At 41.4% G+C, this 17542-nt stretch overlaps 1 protein-coding gene across 1 annotated transcript in view; it reads right to left on the bottom strand.

Moving 5' to 3' along the window:
• ADAMTS17 (ADAM metallopeptidase with thrombospondin type 1 motif, 17) overlaps positions 1-17542 on the bottom strand; it is a 180100-nt gene that overhangs the window by 92015 nt on the left and 70543 nt on the right. The window contains exons 7-8 of the mRNA XM_009887027.1: positions 3907-4047; positions 2447-2597 (exon numbers count right to left, since the gene is read on the bottom strand). Of these exons, the coding sequence (XP_009885329.1) occupies positions 2447-2597; positions 3907-4047 (292 nt within the window). The remainder of the gene's footprint in view (positions 1-2446; positions 2598-3906; positions 4048-17542) is intronic.

Genomic DNA, 17542 nt, shown 5'->3' with positions numbered 1-17542 from the left:
TACTGCAAAGAATGTTTCTGCAGTGTCTCAAAAATGTCAAAATTTTGGATTCATCTGATCTCTGAAATTCACTCTACAATCAGATTATATGGCATTTTTGAATATAGGTCCTCTAGTTTGCCTGATATAATTATGTAGCTCGACTACCTCCAATGAAATGTTATAATATAACTCTTTTATTAAATAAGAAAATAGACAGTAGACATATGTAATCATATAAAGATTGAGCAGGCTCATTTCCTGAAGTTTATTTCCTTTTTGTAACAAATATTTACTGTCAAATGTTTATTACTTTTACATTTGGATTTTTTTAATACTTTATTGAATTAAAAATACCACATTACCATTGGCTAAAAGAGGAGACAGCTATATTTGCCAATAATTTCTACAGCTAATGCCAATGACTAGTGCCAATTTTTTTTTGGTTCATATTTTTGTAGACAGCTTTGAGACTTATGATACAAGTATTCTGCAGATGAAGCATGAGAAACACAAAGGTGAAAAGAACAAAAACTTTGAAGGTTTAAAAATTGCAGCTGATCATTTCCTCTAAAGAATTTCCTTCCACAGCCTTCAAATAGCAATTCAGAGTAGCATAACAGCATGCAAATATTTACTGGAATTAATGGGATGTGACATAACTGATCCAAAGCTTCACAGTGTGAATACTAATTCTTAACGCATGTCTGTAACAGAAAAATATTTCTAAATAAGTGATTGCAAATTGTTTTTAATTTGCTGAAGTTCTACAAGACTTTTCATTAGAAAGTACTAAAGTCCTTACAAAATATGCTTTTCTTTGAGATATACTAAAGGAGTGATGAAGGGAAAAAGCAGAGTTTTCATTGTGTTGTAAAGATGTCAAATCATAAGACTGGTGAAAAATTTTGGGAGACACAAACACCTGCTGCCTCTATCTTACAGAGAACAACAGTGCTTCTTGGCTTGTTATTCTGGCAAGCAACTTGTCCCTGAAGCAATTCCAGACTGGACATGCAATTTCTGCATGAGAAATGCTGACCACCTACCAACAGGCTGACATTCTCATTAGGCACTGGACTATCCAGAAACAGAATGTTTTTTTTATCACAACAGGGGAAATAGCAAATATCTATTCCAACACCAGTCAAGCTGGGTGACACCCACACAAGTGGACGAACTTGAATCATCCTGGGTAGATCTGGGGTTTTCTTTACATACCTAACTAACACTTTCTAGCACTTTGCTTCCAGTACAGTAGTCCTGGTGGTCTGCATTTTCTTGATGGAGCTGGAAAATACAACCTACCCAGATTCTTTTCTTATTGTTTTATACTAGCTAGTTTCCAAATCCAAAATAAATAAAACAGCAAATGTGAAACTAAGAACATGTTCCCAGGACTTGCATGTGTTCAACAGTTTTAGTAATTTGGCACTTAGAAACCTCAGTTATCACTGATTATTATTTTCTTTATTAACACTGATTTAAGATCCCAAGATTGTTCAGAATGGGAATAAGAGACATCTAAAAATACAAATGGCTAGTTAATGACAGCACGAAACCTGACTGCTTCACGCTTGTCTATATCGGACAGAGTGCTGCCAGCCGGTGCTGGTGACAGGACACAGTGCTTCATGACTTTCTTCTGAATATCTCTGAGGCGACACTGGAAGTAAGTATTTCCCTATCTGAAGTGGGATGCAGATGGCCTCTGGTCAGAAGGAAGACATCTAATTATGTGCAAGACCTTAGGAAAAGTTTACCTGTCTAAATTCCAGAGGACAAGTCAGACAGCCTCATCTCAAATACGACTTACTTCTAGAGCCATCAAAAATCAGTATTTCCTTTTTGCCAACCAACCATGTGATATAAGTCATGTTGCACTCAAATCCTGGCTAAACATCACGTTGCTTAGAAAACACATAGGAAGAGGCCTAATTCTGCACAAATCTCTAAATGGCCTTATCAAACAAGTAGTCATTAATAATTCCTTGGCACAGAGTTGAAAGTCAGCTCCTAAGAACATTGTAGCAGTCTGAAGGTGAGGTCTACTGAAAGATCCAGTCATCTAATCTGACTGTGGAAGTAGGCAAGCACTCTTGTGACGAGAGACTTTCACCTCAGCTGAACTGCCATCAAACCAATCTCTACTGAATACTTCAGCAAAACAGTGTCAAAAGGGAACTGCTCCTAAATTAAGACCAAGTACAAACAAAAGTTTTTCTGGGTCTGCTCTAGGAGATTAACAAGACCAGCGTGGGAAAAGGAGGAGGACTGCATAAGAATGTGCTGTTGACGTGAAGGTCAATGGGCGTTTGACTACTGACTTTGTATCAGCAGTGCTGAACACGCTGAAAATCCCATTAAGTAGTTCTGAGGAAAGTACAGAATCCTGTTCTTCTCCAGTGCTTGACAGCTTTATTTCCACTTCCCACCTTGTTTCCAGGTACACCCCATGAGCTCTTACCTCCATATTCTTACAGAATGTAGCATTGGTCCCAAAAAGTATCTGGCACTGTTCATCGGCACTGTAGTGCATTCCAGGCAGCTTGTGAGGGAGCCGCACCGCGTATTGGCTTCGGGGGTCTGTTACCAGCAAACAGGTGCTGACCTTGGACCTGTGGAGTGTAAGAATTAAATATGCCTTTAAGGGAAAGCACCTTTGAACTGGAGTGTTAGATCACTGCTGTAGAGAAGCCGTTGTCCTCTCCTTAACAGGGAATCTGGTGACCTCATGTGAAACAGTGGTGACTTTTCCCAGTGTATATCTGGAACCCTTCTAAATCATTGAAAACTATGGATAGAAAGGTCCTTGGGAACTCATCCCTGGCCCCAGGCCTCAAGGCTATATTCACATCATTCTGGGTTAAACATTTGTCTAAACTGTTCCTAAAAATCTGATGGAGATTCAATTCTGCCCTCAGGATACATAGTCCAAAGCTTCACAAGCCTTACAATGAGAGCTAGAAAGTCTTCTATCACGTCCCACCTGAATCCCCCTAGCTGAATTTTAAGCCCTTGACTTCTTTTCTTATGCATCACAGACATAAAGGAAAGATTTTGCCCTTTGCCTTCACAACAATCTTTTACAAACTGGAATATCACTTTGTCATCTCGCCTTTATCAGGGTCCAGAGTGAGTTCAGATGCAACTTCTTTTTCAACCTCATGCCTTTAATGTAACAGCAGATATCCCAATTTCATTTATTATTTTCCTTTCTCTCCCATCTCTAATCCCCAGAGTGGGGAATTTTCCATGCTGAACCCATTTCCAGAAACAAAAGCACTGGACACTGTGCCAGACGCTGTTTGTTAGAGAGCTGCACTGTAGGTTTACAACCACAGTTACAGAGTTCAGACAATTTGAGTGTTTACTATAGTACACGAGAGTTAACAAGCAGGAGGGCAGAAATCCTTCCTGAACTGTTGAATATGATGAACTGAAATATGGATGCAGTGGGAAAGAAGTTTATAGTGAACTGTTTAAGACCAATGCTCACTGAGGAGTGAGAAAACACATCAGAATTACCTCCAGGCAAAGTAAAGTTTCCATAAGATAAAAGCTATTTAATAACAAGAATGACAGTAAAAGCCATGGCACAAAACTGGCAGCAGAAACTTTTTAAGGCAACCTACACACAGATTTTTGTTACTGCAAACCGGAAGGGCATTTTTTGTAAAATGAAGGTGATCTGGGCTAGTTTTTAAGAAGCTACCAGTACATTGACAACTGCACATAATTCTTCTACCTCTCTGCAAACCCCAGTTTCAAGGGAGCTACTGTAATGGAGACAGATTCAAACTTGCACACCCTAATGACACATGCAGACACTCGTTTTTTTGGAGGAAAATTGTTTAGACTTTCACTTTCAAATAACACGTTGGATTCCTGCCTGATAGGATTTTTGATAATCAGCACAATCCTTACTTTAGGAAGTTTTCGAGGTCATCGCGGCTGCATGAAGACCAGGAAAGGTCACTTGGATTCCTGCCCTTCACCCATTCTCCAGACATAATATGAGACCTCCCTGCGCAGGGTTGATGATCATCATCATGGCTCATTCCCATGCTGTTTGATTAAAACAAAACAAGACAAAAAAGCTATCAAGTTACAATGTGGCTTTCTTATTTCCCATTGGACTTAGTAATGACTGTCTTATCAATTAACAAGTCAAAAACAGGCTGCACATATAACACAAAATCATTCACCTGCTGCTCTGGGCGCCTCTTCCATGAATAAACGATAGGTTCCTTTAATTTCTCCATTGCCTTAACTTCACAAAGGTTTTAGTATTTGTGTGTTTGAAACTCTTAAATGTGCATCTTACGGACTTTCCTGCCAGGAAATGTAACTATTGGAGGACTCACAAGAGGTGAACCTGGAGAAGTGATGTAGCACAGCCGAAGAGTATCTGCCAGAATATCAAAGCTAGTATTTATTGAAAATGATGGATTGCTTTCCCAAATCTAGTGGATATGGTCCCTATAATCATACTAAGGGAACGGTCAACAAAGTAATACTAGAGATGGGCCAATTTTGTTGTTGTGTCAGTGTGAATTTGGAATAACTCTACCGTTAGGAAAAACATTTCTCTAAATTTGTGGTATTGTACAATCTCTGTCTCATCTAACTTTGAAGCTGATCCTTCTTTGAGTGGTGGGTTGGACCAGATGGCCTTCAGTGGCCTTTCCAACCTAAATTAAGACTATGAGTCTATAACAGCAATGTTCAGATAGGAGCCTAAGGCAGAAATCAAGCCTTCATTTCTGCAAGCACTGTCCAAACAAGCACCAAGACTGTCCCATGACAGTCTCAGCAAGAACAGAATGTGACCTACTCAGCAAAACAAACCACCTAAACAAACAGCTGATTGTATAGTATAAACATACATGGAGGAATTCAAACACATTCAATGAGGATTTCAAAAAGTATTCAGAAATAGAAAAGTATTACTTCAACCTCCATCCAATTTCCCACTCAGGACCCTTCTATCATTATTGGAATCTCTACCATTGGGCTGCTACAGTTCAGAATAAATCTCTGTTGCCACTATAGGAAGGCGATACTCCTCTGCTGGAGGTTAAGCCTTTGTGAACTGCCTTCATGGTGGCAAAGAAGGGATAACTGATGTGACAAAGTTCACCTGCTACATCAGTGAAATGCCAGAAGTCCTGACTGGCAGTCCTACACTCAGTCCATCGTACCATGCTGCCTGGCAGCAAAAGTGAGTTAAGGATTTCCCGTCCTACTTTGAAATGATCATTAAAACCATTTTTTAATCTTATGGAATAATAACATTTTGAACCATTAACACACTTCCTTCGATTCCAACATGAAATGGAAAATGCCTGTCAGACAAAAGATGCCTTGTATGGCCAATGTCACTTTCTAGCAAAATAATAATCACAAATCTGGGGCTGAAAACACAAATCAATAGGAACTCACTAGGTCTTCAGCTGGCTGGACTGAGCAAGCCAGGAGCAGTCCTTTTAAATACGGTGTTGCACTCTTTAATCCATGCTATTTCTCTACAAATCAGAGGCTCCTGTTTGCTTTCTGACTATGCTCTTGGCTTTGCTTCTCTCCAGTTTTGGGACTCAACTGTTCAAAGACTAAACACGACATACATTTCTAGTTGCAACGAACCAAAACCAGCTTCAGCAGTTTGATAATTATGGCTTAGATTAAACCACCATCTATGCTATTTTTAGTTTAAAGTGAAGATTGTATGGTGGAGTCTATTATTTTAGGTTTATCTCCAGGGACATTATTATTTCTAGCAAAACTACATTTAACATAATTTTTAGACTCAGAAGTCCCTAGTTATTCTTGTTTTTAAACATTTGCGGGTTTTGAACACAGCAGAAACATTAAAATCAAGCACATTTTGTTTGATGCACGCAGGAATAATTTAACAGTCTATTAGTAACTCTAACTTCAAAACAGTAAAGAGTGAAATTCCTACTCCACTGAAGTGAATGGGAGTTTTGCCATTGACTTCAATGGAGCCTGGATTTCACTCCAAATATTTTACCCATGTTGTTTCTACACGCGGAGAAACCTCTTCACATGCTAGGAAGAAAGTTCCAGCAGTATTCCTCCAATGCAAATAAGCCCATCTAAAGTTCATATTCCTAAAGTCAGGAAAGGAAGAGCTAAGTGCCATGAAGCAAGGTACGTAAGCTTGCTGGAAATCTTCCAGAGGAAAATTTTCCCAAAAATGCCAGTTGAGAAGGCTGTGGGCATGCAGCTATCGTGTTAACTTTTCTAATGGAAACGAGGCAGGCTTCCACCGTTTCTTCCAGCTTGCCTGTTTTGTGACTGCCACAGTGCCGAGATTCAAAAGTTGGGTCCTTCAGGCTCCTACTCTGTCAGGACTTCTGTGGGATGGGACTTGGCAGCCCTCCCATTCTGGCAGCTTCCTGAATGGCCTCCTGGTTGGCACCTCAGCTGCTCTACTTGAAAAGGGTGAAAACAACCATCTTCCTGACTTTCCAAGTGTTTTAAGCTCCCTGATTTTCTCTCTTCCACAAAAGACTAGTGTTTGGTCTAGAGCTGTTAATTAAGAAATACCTTAGCTTTCTCATTCACTTAATTGATTCTTTGTTAAATTTCTTGAAAGTGGAATTTTTTTGTTGGCAAACAACAAGGGCAATGGTTACCAATTAGTACATTTCTGTCCTTAACTTCATGTTAACCTCACGAAAGATGTCTGCCTAGGAGAAACGCTTAGGTTAACATTCATTACTCAGCTTTGATTTTGCAGGGCTGTTTGAGGCAGACAGAATGTACTCTCTATAAAGACTGAGTCAGAACTCGCATCTCAGAGTTATTTACAGGTTTCTTCTGAAATTCATTCAATTCTTACATGTGTGGAAATTGACACCTTTCTGAATTGTTCCTGATTTTTTAATAGAAATTCTTTAAATAGTCGTAAGCATAAAGGAATTGAGCCTGAGCTATTGGTATAAAGCAAAGGAGCTCTGCTAAGTCAAAAGAACCATGCCATTTTATATTAGCTTGGGATCTGGCCTCAAGGTACATAGGCAACCTCTACTGGCCTCTCTGTGATGGGTTTCCGGTAGAACGAAACTAGCAACACCTTTAGAGCCTGTTTTAATTGGCAGTACAGAACTTTTCCCAGCATCTACTTTACCTTACAATGACTCACTTGAGGAAAGGATTAAATGACCTGCAGGACTAAGGCATACCCTAGCATGCTAACACATTCTTTTCTGAAGTTCAAGGGTCTCCAGCTACATCAAAGGGATCAGTTTTTCCTAAACACATAGTAAACGTAATGCCATGCTGATTCTTTTCACTAATGAATAGTCCCCTTCCTTTTAACAGAAATAAATCGGACAGAGCACTATGTGTTTGTACTAAACAGCAATGCAAGCGCTGATTCAGTACTTTGCATTTTCTTTGTGATCATCTAATCTTACCTGCTATTCAGAAGTTCACATGGAATTAGCAGCAGATAATCAGTCTCTTGAAATATTCTGCCATGGGAAGGAGTTCTATTCTTACATGAACAGATCTTGAAAAAAGAGCCGATAAGAATGGCTCTTAGATTAGAAGCAGGACTGTCAAAATGGCACTATGTTACCCTGCAAACCCACTGTCCTCACTGCTCTCTGAGTCCCGACTATCCATTTTATCAGGAGCAGTAAACACATGCTACATGTTATCTTTTACACCACAAAGCCAGCAGAGCCATTACAGATGAGCACTACTTGATTTCACTTTGTGCTGTTACTACCAGTCACTAGCTCCATTCAAAGCACAGGGTAGATTTCAGCCTTTGGTTCATCACATTCTCCTCCTGAAGACAATGAGATTCCACAAAGGCAAGCAAGAACAGCTTAGACTATCAGCCCTTAAACCCCTTTCATTCTGTGTTTATTCAGAGTAGGCACAATGGGACACTGGTTTCACACTCCAGCTTCTTTTCTAATATAAATAATGCATTAGTTATCAGTCAAAGACACTAAGGCGTCACTGAAGGAGTCCTGCAGCATATTTATTGTTGCTCATCATATTTGAGCCCAGATACAAGCTGACCGACCAGTTTGAGTTCTGACCGTTAACATAATCACAGCAAGACAAATTTTATCAGGAGTCCCAGGGAGGCAACAATAACAGATCTCTTTGATGCTGATTTTTTTTTTTTTTTTTTGTAAAAAGAGACTTTAAAGTAGTATTGCTATGAATAAAATATAGTATGCAGTCTCTCAAAGCCCTGACCTCTCTGAAGTCTGTGCTCCTTTCCAGGACACTGTTCTCCATCAGAGTCTATGCAGCAATCAGAACTGGGTCAGGACGCCAGAATTACACTCTGTGCCCGAGCCAGCCAATTTCTTGTGGAACCCTTTTTAGCTAAATACAATTAACAGCCGTTTGTTTTCCCACAGAAATGCTAAATAAATGCACTTGCTTTGTTTGTTTCAGTCACTAGTGGGGCTTCTCCTCTAGACAGTTAATGTAACTAAACTGCTCTGTTTACCCTTGGTGCGTTTTCCAATGTTTCCTGTTATTCTTTAAAAGCCTGAGCCAAAGCGCACCAAAGCCTGTGGAAAGCCTCCTACTGCCTTCAATGCACTGTGCGCTGCACCTCCAAGTTCTTAAGGTCACGTATACAAATCTTCATCAGAACCACGATGACTCTCCGTAGTTTTCCTATTAAAAGCCCCAAATCTGAGTTTAAGAATAACACCAAGGGCTGGGGGAAACTGATTTAGGGGATGTTTTAAATTTTTTCAACAGCTGTAACTGTGGCTGGTAATACACGACTTGAGAAATCCCCAGGATTGTTATCGTGCACTCCCCTTCTGGTGGAGGGAGATGATGAAGTAGGGGCAAGAGGCAAGTTTGATAGAAAATACCACCAGGAGAAAAAGAACGGCTTTTCTCCAGAAAAAGGCAAAAAGAGGGTGGCACGTGCAAGAAAAAATTATGAAGAGAAGCCTGAAAAAACCACACCCAGGACTGGAAACACCAGGAGTTTCTACAACCCCCTGTTTCAAATAAGCACTTCAGGTGTCTGTTAAGAAGAACTTCTCCATAGTCCCTCTGTGAAAGCCAAATCATTCCATTTGTCCGCAAATGATCGCGGGTGAGTCAAACCCTGGTTCACTTCAGAAACAAGTAACACTTAGGACTAGCAAGGCTACCCAAGATGACCTGGCTGTCACCCCAGCTGCTTATTAAAACTTCTGCACAACACACGATTGATTGCTCTCCACACAATTGGCACTAACCTCAAAGTCACCATTTCTCCAAAGAACAGCGAAGCTGTCCAGCTACCAAAAAGGAAATGAGGACAGTGGTCTGTCTCTCACGTCTACAGACAGAGAAATCCAAGGGAGAGTCTTTCTTTTCCTGAAGTACCAACTCACAAAGAGCTGCAACGTGTAAGCTCAGCAAGACATTAAAAAGGAAGAGCTCCTTGGGGCCACTTGCCCTGCAGACCAACATGGACTCAAAGAACTGAGCAAAGGGCATGCGACAGCAATGTCCCAAATACAGAGAGGGACAGGTGAAGGCAGCGCTTTCTCACCCCAAATGAAAAGCTCAGTGGAGCCGCTAAGGTATTTACATACTTGGCTGATCTTTTTCTGCTGGGAAGCAGGTTTTCTCTACCTGTGTTTATAATAGGAGGCTCTCAGCCTGCAGATGTTCTCTAAATGGCTCCGTTTCTGCAAGGCAACAGTGAATTGTTGAGAGCTATATGCAGTACCAGGAGTTGCATGTCACAGCAGGATAGGTCACTACTGACCTTCTCAAAAAAGCATAAGGGAGGAGTCATTCCCTGTGACCCAGCTTGCCACACTCACCCAGAGGTAATCTAGCATTAACTGCGGAGCCAGAATTAAGCACAACATTTATTTCTAAACCCCACTGGAGAAATATAAATGCAAAGGGAGGGCAGACTGGTCAACATCTTTGCATAGTGTGAGAGGGAAGGGACAGGGGAGCTGTAATTTATCCTCTCTGTCATTTCAGTGTGGGCAGGATGACTGTGCCCCATGAAAGCTGCTATTTAGACATGGTGTGGGCACAAATGCCACCTGTTTATCTATACGAAGAATATAACTGAAGGAAAAAATTCCTCCTCCTTCCCACTTCCTGTCGGGTCTCCCTGAATGGTTGAGAAGGGAATCCCATCTCTATAGTCCATCCAATTTCAACCACAAAGGAGGATGCTGGTATGAAAGGAGGTTATACAGGGTGTGTGGCTGACAGCTGAGAACATTAAACACGGCCATTAAACTCAAATCAATATAGGTCACTAAGCAGAGAACGTACATCAACAGTTCTCAGAAGCTACTGACTTGGGCTGGATTTGAACCAGCAACTTAGAAGTGGGAGACAGTATATCACATAATCAAGCCCGTGAGTCCCAAGCCCCATCCAGTCCCAAATCGAGTTCAATGTAAAGAATTTTTATTAACATTTGAAACTGAAGCTGCATCACTGGAAAGATGCCTACTTCTGAACTGGTTCAACATGTTTAACATTTCAATATAAAACGCTGATATCTTACAAGTTATAAGGCTTCCAACCAGTTGAGAATAAAGGCATAAGAGAGGCAGAAGTGAAATGGCGTTGCTCATTAGAGCTGGAATTATAATAGGAACTGCAGTGCAAAATGAGGACAGTAAGTTTAAGAGAGCGACCTAGGAAAGTTTGCATCTGCAAAGCAACCGAAGGGAGGCAGAGACAGCCAGAGGGGTCAGAAGGGAGTCCAAGTGAGGCTTGGATGGAGGGCAAACTAACACATGCTGGGGAAAACATGCTGAGGTGAGCTGAGCTGGGCAGGAGGCAATGAAACAGCTTGCATAACATTCTTACAAAAACAACGGTCACTAAGACTGTTGGTTTAATGGAAAACAGGCTTTTTCACCTTGTGCTTTTCAAACATGTAAACAGTCGCTTAAATATAACTCGACTATTTCAGAAGCTGTCAGGCGGTACTTTGGGAAGCTGTGATGAAGAGAGGGAGATGATCCTACTTAAAGCATCTGAAGTAATCAAAGACGGTCATTGTGTATGTAATGTTATCTAGAACAGGGGGCTGCTGAGCTATTGGTGTTGGTGTTTTTTTATCAGAAGAGACAGCATTTAAAGGGAACCATGACTACTGGACTCTTGCTTTCATAACCAAGTTTATGTCACTCTCCAATAATGAAGCAACCAGATATTTTATATGGTTATCTACTCATCAAACAGCCAAGAAGTCAACAACAGCAAGTGAGAACACACAAACGCCTATAGTGAATAACAGGGTGGAAAGCTGTGGTTTATTCAGCTGCATGACAGATCCAGCCCTTTATGATATGGTTTTCATTTAAAAAGAATTAGTTCTTTTGCCATGGAATCTGGAAGGCAGCAACTATGAGCTTGTGCCGCAAGGGACAGATAGCACACATGAGAGACTACATGGCAGGAACAGGCAGTGTGGCTTTTTACTTGCTCAAACATTTCATCTAAAAGCTTGCTGCCCATGTCGTCCTAGATACCTGTAACAGAGCGGGCCAAACCTCACTGACATCAATGACACTCCTTTTATATGGTTTGATGGAAGTTAGACCAGGGCCATGAAGAACAGGGTGAATCATCTTATGATCTTCTCCCAGCAATAGCATCACATGCTCATACTATTGACTACTTTTGCCAGTGGATATTTGCTCATGCACTTCTCTCTTGAGAATCCTTGTCTCTTTTGCAGAGTGGCTGATTCACAGCAGGGCAGGCAGCGCCTGATGTGTTCCAAGACTTTTGGTAAGATGCAGGAATCCAGTTGCAATGCAACTGAACACTTACCGTTCCAATGGCCTGCCTCCACTGCATCTAATTTGTAAGATGCAGGCCTAGCATAGCAACCTTTTCCTGAAAAAGCTTCACAGTGTTTCTGGTAAGAATCAGCAGGTTCTGAGAATGCAGAGGTTAGTGTACCATTTAGGAGAAAAAGGAGTGCTGCACCAAACACTGAGTCCTAGAAAAAGCTGAAGTTGATCAATATATGCACAAATAAACTTGGTGGGAACTCCACAATGAAGAGGTATTGTTACCTCAAGATAACATCCTTCTTCTTTCTGATCTTAATGCCCACTCCTTTCCAAGTCCCATGTAGTATCTAACATAAATCTCTAAACATGAGAGCTGTCAACCAGAGTAGCTCCAGCAGTATGTATTCAGAATCAGAAAGGATTGTGATTACACAGCATAGTGTAAACCATTCAGTACCAACTCTCTCAGCACAGGCCTGTCCTGTTCAGAATCCCCGTCACTCTGAAGGAAGACTATTGAAGATGCAAAGTAAAGTACAACACCCAGTTTTCAGCGGTGAGCATGTAATGGCTCTAACAGCCCACTCCCCTACTGCACAGCGACTCAAAAGGGGCCATAGTGGTCCTGTCTTATCATGCTGATGCAGAAGGGATTCACCTGAACCTACGTAGGCAATAGAGACGCGAGAAAGGCTCATACAACGAATCCAATCACATGCCCACTGCCCAACATCACATGGGAATGACAGCCCAGGGCTAAAAATGCTCCTTCTCTGCCCTCCTAACAGGATCAGGAGCTCAGCACACTTATGCTTACAGTAACAATTTCACTGTCTTTTGTGTTCGTGAGAGCTCACAATGGCTTCCATTCCAGTCTTTCTTTTTTGACCCTATGTGCCCTAACATCACACAGCATGTAGATTCCTGGCCCCTTTACATTCCTAGAGCACTACCCCATCTCCATGAGAGTCATCCACCCAGACACTCATCACTTCTAAACCCTTTCACATGGCAACACCACATAGAGGAAACAGGTTTCTGACACAACAGCATCAGTAAGAATCAAGGATTGCTCTAACAGTCTGATCCCTGTTGAAGAGGTAAACATAGATACATCAAAAACACTTACTGAAAAATGTGTGTCAGTTACGCTTTACTGGCAATCACTTCGCTCAAACTATCCACAAAGAGACACTGGCTCCTTGACGTGGTCAGAGCTGAGCTATGACCCTAAAGCAAGAAGAAAGTTTTCCGAGGGCCAAAGGGTAACATCCCCATGCAAATGTATGTGCTAAGCTGTTTCCTTGCCCTCCAGAAAATTTAATCCACCTCTTGGACATAAAAAAATGCTCTCTCACTTGCTTCAGTCTGGTTTCAGAAAACAGGGAATGGTTGAAGAAGGAGCACGGTGACTTTGAATGAAACAGCGGTGGGCCGAGAAAGACTGCTCATTTCTCTTTTCTGGTGAGCAGAGGCTGCTGTGCTCCATTGCTCCATCTGTAGCTCCTTTTATGCAGAAAGCACCCTGGTGCATCGCAGAAGTAACATGCTGAAGCGTAACAAGCTGTTTGCTTTCAGCACTGCCTGAAGTGGGTGAGAATGAGACCTCAGAAAATGTGACATGTGTTTCCTCAGAAGATGAAAAGGGAATATAAATTGTAGGATGAAAAAAGGACAAAACCCTGGGATAGCTGGGTGGGATTTCCCACCCACTAGGGAAGAAAGACAAAAGCTCAGTAAGAACGGCTGACGGGTCTGTCATTCAAAGTGTTAGCAACCTAAGGGGAAGCTCTTGCGTGCAATCACTTGAGTGCGCCTTTCTGAAACTCCCATGAAACCAGTGAAAGTCTCCAGTCAACTACATTAATGACTGAGGGTTAAACCTGAAAAGACGCAACATAAGACACCCTTAAAAGAAAACGCAAGGAGAAGGGAGAGACAGCGGAGCATATGTGCCAAATATGTGCAACACAAGTAACCACAAATGTCCCACACTCTACCCCATCAGGAAGCCACCCACTGCCAAGCACTGAGGGAAGCGGGGTAGCCTGGGAAATGCACTGTAGGAGTCAGGAATGCTGGCTGTCTTCTCCACACTGGGATATTAATTCTCCATTCCTGGAGGTGGGAACGAGGAGATGGCCAACATCAAAAAACAAAGAATTATGAAGTAACTGTAACATATATAATTCTACCAGCCTCAAGTCTTCTGGAGTCCCCAGACAAGCCAGTGGATACATGCTTTATGGTTTCCAGAGCAACCGAAGTCCTTTTCACAGAAAGAAATATTTTTCAGCCTCTTTCCTTTATTCTTCTGTCTTGGTCTATGTTGCCAATCACTGTGGGCTTGCAGGTTCAGTGCAAGAAGAAATCTGTCCTATGTGACCCTCTTACACTGATTCACTAAAATGAAAGGTGACTGTAGTGGACAGTAACAAACCTGCATGCTCTCTTTACTTGCAAGAATTAAAAAAAAAAAAAAGGCTAGAAAAAATGTTGCACAGGAAATGCACGATCCAATTTTATTGGTTGCAGTTATAATATAGCAACAGATCAGTCTGCAATAGTTCAGCTGAAGACATTTGCGACGAGGACACAGCCTTTTCAGTGGTATCCTTGTACAGCCACTTCCATCACTCAGAAGTGCTCCCCATCCTTATGGAAATTTCGTTTCTGGTAATGCTCCTCCTATATTCCAGCTCCCTAAGCTCTTGGGATTTTTCATAATGGTGCAGCTGGGAAAATAATTCATAATCCCAGAACCATCTGGCCTTAGCTGTTCATAAATCAATTTAAAAGCTCAGCACACTATCTTAGTTAGTCTCACCCATTTGATCAGCAGGGAAAGACTTGATACAAACAGGAACATTGCAAATTGTGGCTTGGTATCAAAGCAATTTGGAAATGATATGTTCAGACCAATACTGAAGTGGAATTCTTTGGGTAGTGGGCGTGCCTGGTTGCCTACAAACCTCAAGGTTAATGAAGCCAAGTTTGCTTTCATATTGTCTGAGAATGCCACATGAAAAAAGTAAAAAGCAACTTGAAAAGAAATACTCTGGCTTTGAATAACTTTGGCATGATCATGTTAATGTGAAGACAAATTACAGGCAAACAAAAAAGTCTATTATCTTCATAAGAAGATACCTCTTTAGAGGGTCTCTAGCTGACAAGAAGTGCTAACGGTTGTGTTTGCGAGAGGAAGAAAGGAAGCTGTGCTTTTACTTTGAAGAAACGATACTTTTCCCAAGTATAAAGATCACCTAAACTAAGAAGGAAACTGTTTCTAGTGAGCATTTCTTTATTCTGTCTAGCTTTAACATGCATAATTAAAATGAATATTTCAAAAGCCAGATTAGAAACCTGCCACTTTATTAGCTATCTCCAGAGTGATGCTGACAAACAGTGGGGTGGTAGGAAGGGAGCCCAGCTGGCAGCAGGTGGAAGAAGACAGGCGGGCGTTGGACTCTCGCTGGCAGGTGAGAGTCAGCTAACAGAGGGTGGACATCAGAAATTTCTGAAAGGTCAAACTGTCCCATATGTGGATAAGACCTGGCATAAAAAGGAGTGTCTCAGTAGACTCTGGAGCAGAGAAAGAAGGTATAGTAAAAAAATAATCATTTTTAGGCTCAACAGCCTAAGCTAATTAGAGCCCAGCAGGAAGGAAAATTTTCAAGTAAGTGAGAACAAACCATTATGATCAGACTCCTTTTGCTTTGATTTGTTTTACTTAAAAAAGAACAAAAGCAGAAAACTGAGAAAACTGTGGATTAGTCTTCTCTTTTTTGGAAACTGGGGTTCAAGGAAAGACATAGATGACAAAACCCTGCTGAGTTGGATCGAGCAATGGAAGGAGGCCCAGCATCTGATGTAGGGAGGATTTTGCAAACGGAGAGGGATCAGTGAGAACAAAGAAGGCCTGTTTATTTCGTTTGTCTAGTAAACTCTTTTTGCTGAATTTTATTCCACAACACAACTGTTGGCCAAAATGCAGCTAACCTAATTCCACTACAGCGTAGCTTCCACTGACATAACAGTAAAGGGAACTAGATTTTTAGAGGCAACAACATTTCCACTGGTGTTGCAGCTGCTGAGTTACTACCGAAGGCTTTTCCAAGTGACAGTCTGGGATTTATCACTTTCCCCAGCTCTGCAGTCATTTTCACCTGGAACCTGTTGCACTCAGCAGGCCAAGCAGTCAGCATAGGTTACAGGCTATTGGAACCCAACTGCTGGTGGAAAAGTAAGTATTTCAGCTAGATCGCTGCCCTTGTGTAAAAACAAAAGATTATTTGGTAAATGGCACTTGCAAACCTAATATTTCCAGTACTGGTGTGTACTGTAGAGGTTGCACAATGGGGACTTGTACTGTCCCTATGTTTTGGGTCACTGGATGCACAAGGCTGTTGCCAGTAAAGCCAATGAAGTATGAAACCAGAACCCTTGTAGCAGGAAGCATATGCAAGATTTGCCAAATCATTATGGCCCAGCTATTTAACGTGGCCTTGGCTTACTCAGCAGAATAAGCCTTCAAAAAGAAAGACATAGCTGGCAAAGCCACAAAGCTATTGATTAAACAAAAATTGTGTTGTCTGGGAGTTTCTAAATGACTGTCATTTGCCTGTTTGGTGCAGTTTTATTATGTTAAGTAAAGCTGTACAAGATGCTCAAAAACAAAGAAATTAGAGGGACTGCAAGAGAATGTTGTTTCACTAGGGATTACACAGAAATCCTTCACAAAGCGTAGAGTAAAACCATAGAAACCCTTGCCCAGAACCACACTAATGCTTGCCACAGGAGTCCAGAAAGCAATGGGAGGTGGACATTCCCACGCCCAGTTCCAATGTGCTTACACTCCAATACTGTAAATAAACTATCAAACTTGGAAGATACAAGGGTGAGAAAAGAAGCGCACAATAAAGGGAAGGTACCCCACCACCACGCTAGGATTAGCAGGTTTAGTAACTGCACCTGTATCTTGCAAGTTTTATATAAAACTAAGAAAACCCACGCAAAACCAGGCCTATTATCCAGAGTCTGGCACATGATACTACTTGAACCTCTCCATTTCTCCTTCCCAATCTTCTTTTTCTCTATGTGATTTCTGTATGTGATTTTCTTTATGTGACTTTTCTCTACGTGATATCCTATTGTCATTGCAAAAGCAGCTTGCCCAGACAACGTTAATACAAAATGGATATTCTATTTCTGGGATTCAAATTAACTTGCTCAGGCATCATGCACTGTATTACGCTGGGCAAACACACCTTCTGTTTAGTGGTGCTCCATCACTACACCTCTTCCTCAGGTCAAACCATCCATGCTTGCAGAGGTCTCCAGTGATCTTTTTTTTCTTTTACATATGTTTAGATCTATACCTGTCTTTGATCTCTGCTTTCTTTTGACTAACTTCAGACACACTTTTCAGAAAGCTATTACTGAGCTACTAGTATGAAGCTACTTAGGTATGTAATAACTTTTTTTTGGTCTAAAACAGACCCCTCGATGTGTTACCAAACGTGGAAGAAGCATCCCCTCAAATTTTAGGCTATTCTCTCTCAAAACCAGAATATGTTATTAAAGAATTGCTTCAACTAGATCATACCGATTCTGCTGTACAAACATACATGATGAAATAGTGTTCCATTATGTCCTTTCAGAGTTGTACAGAGAAGGGCAACTTAACTGTGAAAATGTGCTTGCAATTATCTGTGGAAGAAGAATGAAACCTGGGAGGAGGGGAACAACCAAAGGGAGCCTGGGAACAGAGA

Source organism: Charadrius vociferus, unplaced genomic scaffold (genome assembly GCF_000708025.1).
Source record: "Charadrius vociferus isolate BGI_N301 unplaced genomic scaffold, ASM70802v2 scaffold190, whole genome shotgun sequence".
Classification (NCBI taxonomy): Eukaryota; Metazoa; Chordata; class Aves; order Charadriiformes; family Charadriidae; genus Charadrius; species Charadrius vociferus.
The sequence above is the reverse complement of the archived record's forward strand: the minus strand, read 5'-3'. Positions and strand labels throughout refer to the sequence as shown.